We start from the raw sequence: 6,000 nt of genomic DNA, 5'->3' as shown, positions 1-6,000 counted from the left end.
AAATTACACTGAATATGTTTAAGGGAGTGATGTTAACAGTTTTATTTTAAAATACCAATATTTACATGACACCAGAAAATACATACTTTGGCAACTCTTACTTCCCTTCGAGAATTTTAGATGCGGCTTACAAGTGGGCGGGGCACATGATTTTTCCAGGACAGCCCCTGGGCAGAGCTGTGTGGACTGCGGCTTTGCTGTGTGGCCAGGTAAGGTGGAGGATCTTGGGGGGAGGGCAGGCTGCTCTGTTTTTTAAAATGCAGCTTCCTGGGCTCCAGCCCTGGATTGAGCTGTTAGGGTTGGGCCCCAAGCGATTCAGTTTAACATGCACCCACCCCAAGTAGTTCTCATGCAAACCAACATTTAGGAAGCATGGATTTTCATACAGGTTTCAGCTGCAGCTGAGGGGGAAAACATCGCACTTACGGTTTGGACGGAGGACATAAGGGGAACAGAGTCAGAGCTCAGGAGGGTAGGCAGCCCTTCCCTGCATGCGCTAGGATCGCCAGAGACCAGAACAAGCAGGAGAAGTGCTGCCGTGAGGCCTGCTCCCAGGCGCTAAGGCCTGGCCCTTTTCCATCCCCTGAGGGAGAACTCCTGGAACCAGCCTGAGGAAGTCAGCGTGGAGGAGGGAGCAGCTGCCTCAGCATGGAAGCGCATGGCAACAGCTGAGAGTGGAGGGGCAGATGGACCCACCGTGAGTGGCAGGGGCGGCCTGGTCCCCTTGTGGTCCCACTGGCGCGTAAAGGGCGCCCACTTCTCACTGCACCCGCTCACTGGGCTGGACTCTGCAGCATCTGCTCTCTCTTCCTTGGGTCACAGAAGAACTGCAGCTTCCGGGGGAGCAGCTGCACCTCCACCGGCATTGCTTCGTACTCCTCGCTGTCGATGCTGAAGGAGCCCTCGGTCCCCTGTGGAGGAGAGGGGCTCAAACCGCTGCCCGCGCTCCCGGCCTGCCCGGATGGTCTTCCCAACACACACGTCCCTGCTGGGATGGACGCGCCGCTGTGTGAATGTCCCGGATCAACCATCCGTGCACAGGTTTTCATGTTTTTCTGGCACTTGAGCAGCAAGGTGATCACTTTCAACTAGTTAAAAGACATGGGTCCCGCTGGTGCCCGGGAAGGCACACACAGTGTCACATGGCCTTCGCAGTCCTACTCTTGCTCAAGTGAACAAAAGCCAAGGGTCACACAGGCCGCCTTGTGCACGTATCCTCACGGCCATCAGCACGACACTGCGGGCCCGCGTCTGTCACTCCTGCTGGACACAGGCGTGCGACAGCCACAGGGCTTCAGAGGCCCTGGGTACTCCCTCCCCACTTAGACGGGTTGCTGTGTTCAGCTTGGCATCTTGTAATACAGAAAAATTTAGCGCCCTCCTGAAAATGCCTTCATAAAACTCTGAAGGCAGCATTCACTGTGAACATTTGCCAAAGGGAAATGGAAGTAAACAAGCGGGACTTCCTCGAACTAAGAAGCTCCTGCACGGTGACGAGAGGAGACCTCCCACCTCCAATGGCTACCAGGGAGCTGCGCAGAACACACAACCGGGAAGCAACCACCCCGCCCGAAAACGGCAGGAGCCAGGAGCGCTGAACAGACACCCGCGGGAGGCAGGCGGCCAGCAGGCACGTCATCAAGCAGGTAACCACAAATCAAAGCCACAAGGAGCTCCCGCCCCACAGCGTGAGAGAAAGGGGTGCTCTTACACTGTTGGGGGGATGTAGGCAAGCCCAGCTCTTTTGGAAAACAGCGTGGCGGTTCCTCAAAATATTACAAATAGATCTCCCACAGGCTCCAGCAACCCCGCTCTTTAGGACTTGCCCGAGAGGCAACACCGGGGGTCTGAAGGAGGACCCGCACTCCCGGCCCGGAGCAGCACTGCTTCCCCGGCAGAGCAAGGCTACAGCGCACGTGCCCGGGATGGGACGGAGCCCACGAGGGCGTGGTGTGGTTTAAGTACACAGCGGGCCACGACGCGGCTATTAAAAAGTAGATGAAGTCGTGCCAATTACAACGTGGAGGGGATTATGCCATGCAAACTAAGTCAGGAGGAGAGGCAAGTGCCAGATGGCGTCCCTCGTACTGGAATATAAAGAAACCAAAAACCAGCAAAACTAAACGGACACCAGCCACAGCAATCTGACTGCAGGACGGAGTCCCAGAGGGGAGGGACGGCGGCTGCTTTGGTGGTGTGACACGCACCTGCAGAGGCGTGACGCTGCACCCCCAAGTCACAGTGCTGTAACCAACATGACCTCAAAAATGCACGAGGGGAAATGAAAGCTCAAATGCGAACGAAACCTGAAGATGCCCCCGGCCTGAGCCCCGCCGTCTTCTGAGAAGGGAACCTGTCATCTTTCCATGTCTCCCTCTAAGCCAGGACCTGGCACAGTGCTTGGCACCTCCTCGGAGCCTGAACGAGGGTCTGTCACTAGCGAGAGGAGGGGCAAGGTGGGGGAAAGGCTGGGAAGGGGCCGCGCGGCTCACCTCGGGAATTAGCAGGGCGCACCGGCTGGCGTGGAGACACTCGGTGCCCGCGGCGTGCAGCTCCGGGTCGCTCACCTTCTTACTTCTGTGGGCACAAGGGAAAGGCGAGTTTGGAAACCAGCGCTGACGGCCGCATCAGGCTGGAGCAGCAGCAGGTTCCCCATTTTTGACGAGACTGACTAGGCGAGCACCGTGGGGTGCTATGAGTTACTTCCCCACCGTGATTCTGAGGCACTGTGGTGTTTCCCAGATGGTTTACTTGCTGTGCAAAAGTGGACAGGCAGTGACGACTGGGTGACTGTCTCTGAATTTTTCGCTGTAAATAGTTCCATAGGTACCTAGTCCTTGGGTTGTTCAATATCCAAATTTAAACATTAGAATGAAATGAAATTCCCTAGGAGACACAGTGAACTTTTGTAATGGAGTTGCTGTGGAGTGACTATTACTTGGAGACATGCTTTGACTAAATGGATGAAAACTATAGGATTTTCTAAATATATAGGCAAATGTGACAGACTTACCTAGAGTTTCTTTAAAAGATTATTCTTTAAATACAAACTAGCAATACCCCCCACCCCATGCAAAGACACCCATTATAGCTCGAGTCACGGCTGGTGCAGGACTAAATGAATTAATTCCTTTATCATTACTTGACAACAGTAATTCTTTAGTAGATGAAGCTCACCAGCCTTTCTAGAGCAGCTCCACCGGGTCTGTACAGACACCCGCAGGAGCCACTTTTTCTAGAGTTCCTTCCTGCAGGACGGAGAGGAAGCACCGCCGCTGGCAAGGACACCGTGATCTCCCAACTTCAGCAGTATGACTGAGTTTCTTGTGGATGTCCACATTATGAATGAGACTCAAATTTAGCTGGCCCGGGCACACAACGCAGTGTGCTTCCCCCGTACACGAGCTGAAGGGCGTGGCTTTTCCCTCCTGCCTTCGACTACAGATAGAGCCCGTATATAAAAGGCCAAAGAGTCCCCTACTCTGCATCTGAAGGATCTGGCCGTACCAAAGGCGAGAATCACACAAGCTAAGGAAGGACATTATGCTGCGGCGCGGGTGCAGGCGCTGCAGTTGCCACGGAGACCAGGGGCCGCAGCAGAGAGGCCGGAGCTCTCGCTGGGCGCCAGAGGGCGCTGCGGACAAAGCACAAGTGCCCAGGCTGCCGGTTGACATGGCAACATGCCGCTCAGGCTTTGAGGCCTGCGGAGGATTGCGAGCCTTCTGAACCAATCAAACTCTGGCAAGGTAAGGCTTAGCCAATCAGGGCTTGGAAGGATGCTTGCGCATCGAAAGGGGCTCGGAAAACGTCCAAGGTTTTCAATAACGTTTCAGGCTTTTAATGGACGCCTTGGGAACTGGACAAGGTGGACTGACGTGAGCACATACTGTGGAGGGCCTCACATTATACAAAGACTTTTCCCATACGACCTCATTTCAAACTCAAAAGCAATCGTGATAGAGACTATGCCATTCTATACACAACGAAAAGGCTTCAGAAATGACAGTTAAAGAATTTGTCCAAGTTGTGAGGTCAGTGACAGGATCAAGATTTGCATCCAGAATTTTGACCCTGAAGCCAAAATCCTTGTAGCATGCTGTGCTGAATGCTTTCATCGCACGGAAAGGCAGACCCTGCTCTCCACACTCTGGTCTCCATGACACCAACAGGAAGGCCAAAGGAGGCGGGACTGACCTCACAGGGTGCTCAGAAGTCAAGTGTGAGAAGAGAAAGGGCGAGAGTCATTTCCTACAAACCCCAGCCCACTCACCCGAGAGTTATAAAGTCTCCTTTGCTGACGGTGTCTGGCTCCACGCAGATGTTCATGAAGTCTTCTTTGCTCTGAAAGGGTTGGGAAGACTAAGGTTAAGGCGCTAGATTTGGGCTGAGGTGTCTGTCGTCCCCCTCGGGCCCTGGAGCCCATACTTGGAAGCTATGTTATGCAGTGCACTTGGCTACCAGTGATAATCCTGGTCATTTTCGGCCCTTTTGTTTCTGCTTTTACAGTTTAAGACCTTTGTTGAGGTATAAGCTACACACAACATTCAGCTCCATTGCTCTGAGACGCCCCTTTCCCCCACCCCTCTCTGCCCCCAGGCTTCCAGGCCCCCCTACCCCAGCAAGTCTCCAGCTTCACATTCAGCAGTGTCACAACACACCTCCTGGGTCGACTTCTTGGCATGCAGAGCCCAGGCAGTTGTGTTTCCTTAAATGCTCTGCATGCAAATTTGGTATGTAACCAGAGCTGAAGAGCAGCTATCCATTTATGTCAAAGTGATGTTTTATTTTAAACACATTCCATTCCCAACCACAGAAAGCACTGGAAGGACTGAGCTACACGGCAACCACAGACTTTGGTCCTACACATTTTCACACCACTCCTTTTTGACTCACTGTCAGGGACTAGCACACAAAACCTCTAAATAAGACGATGACACCACCTATATCCACTACCACTCAGCACTGTGCTGCCGTCCTAGCGAACATGGTTAAGATGAAAGAGTAGAAGCTGAGTATTTGAAAGGGAAAAAAACAAAACTTGCACTATTTGTAGCTGATAAGACTACATCTATAGAAAAATCAAATCCACAGATAAAATTAGTAAGAATTTAGTTAGGTTGCTGATTCACCATTAACATAAAGTCAGTTACATGCCCATCTGCTAAATCAATATAAAAAAAAAAGAAATTTCAAGATACTGTTTACAACAGCATAAAAAATTAAGGTAGCCAGCAAGAAACAGAATGTGACAGAGGAAATTATAAAAATTCATTAAAAGACATTTAAGACCTCAATAAATGAAGAGCTATGACACATTGATGTAATAGCTGATGTTGTAGAAATGTCATTTTTCTTCAAATTGATCAACAAGGTCAATGTAATCCTGATCAATATTATAACATATTTATGTGGAGCTCAATAAACATTCTAATGCTTACAGTGAAAGAGGAAGAATAACCAAGAAATGCAAAGAAGAAAAACAGGGACTTATTATAAAACACTGTTGAGACAGGCATAGTACTAGTGTAGCCAACAGAAATAGCCGTAGACACACTTCCGCGTGCACAGACACTGGACACGTGACACGGCTCTTACTGCAGATCGGGGATGGGGTGGACATTTTAGTAAAAGGTGCTTGGACAACTGCTTTCTATTTGGAAAGAGTATAAAGCTGGAGCCTTGCCTCCATCATTCACAAAATTCAATTGTAGGTGGGAGTATTTATCTTTAAAATAAAAACGGAACCAGCTGATACATGTCATTTTAACCTAGTCTTTCATTTAACAATATAGGAACATTTTTCTAGGTCAGTAAATACCGAGAGATTTTAAATTCACATATAAGGTGTATTTAATCAGTCGCCTTATCAGTTTGTTTCATGTTTTTTGTTATTAGACAGGGAACACAGCTGTACAGGAGATGCTAATTTTCAGAGTCCACACCCCAAAAGCCTCTTAGATTGTGAATATACTTTTTTTTTTAAATGAAAAATGAACATTT

The 6,000-nt window shown here is 50.0% G+C and overlaps 1 protein-coding gene across 1 annotated transcript in view; it reads right to left on the bottom strand.

Moving 5' to 3' along the window:
- Window positions 1-773: 773 nt before the first annotated feature.
- Window positions 774-6,000, bottom strand: part of AGK (acylglycerol kinase) — a gene marked incomplete at its 3' end in the record, with an annotated part of 69,582 nt that continues 64,355 nt past the window's right edge. The window contains exons 13-15 of the mRNA XM_084229962.1: window positions 4,271-4,341; window positions 2,493-2,577; window positions 774-911 (exon numbers count right to left, since the gene is read on the bottom strand). Of these exons, the coding sequence (XP_084086088.1) occupies window positions 774-911; window positions 2,493-2,577; window positions 4,271-4,341 (294 nt within the window). The remainder of the gene's footprint in view (window positions 912-2,492; window positions 2,578-4,270; window positions 4,342-6,000) is intronic.

The sequence above is a fragment of the Talpa europaea genome (assembly GCF_964194135.1).
Source record: "Talpa europaea genome assembly, chromosome: 3".
Taxonomy (NCBI): domain Eukaryota; kingdom Metazoa; phylum Chordata; class Mammalia; order Eulipotyphla; family Talpidae; genus Talpa; species Talpa europaea.
Note: the sequence above shows the minus strand (reverse complement) of the source record. Positions and strands in the feature narration are given on the sequence as shown.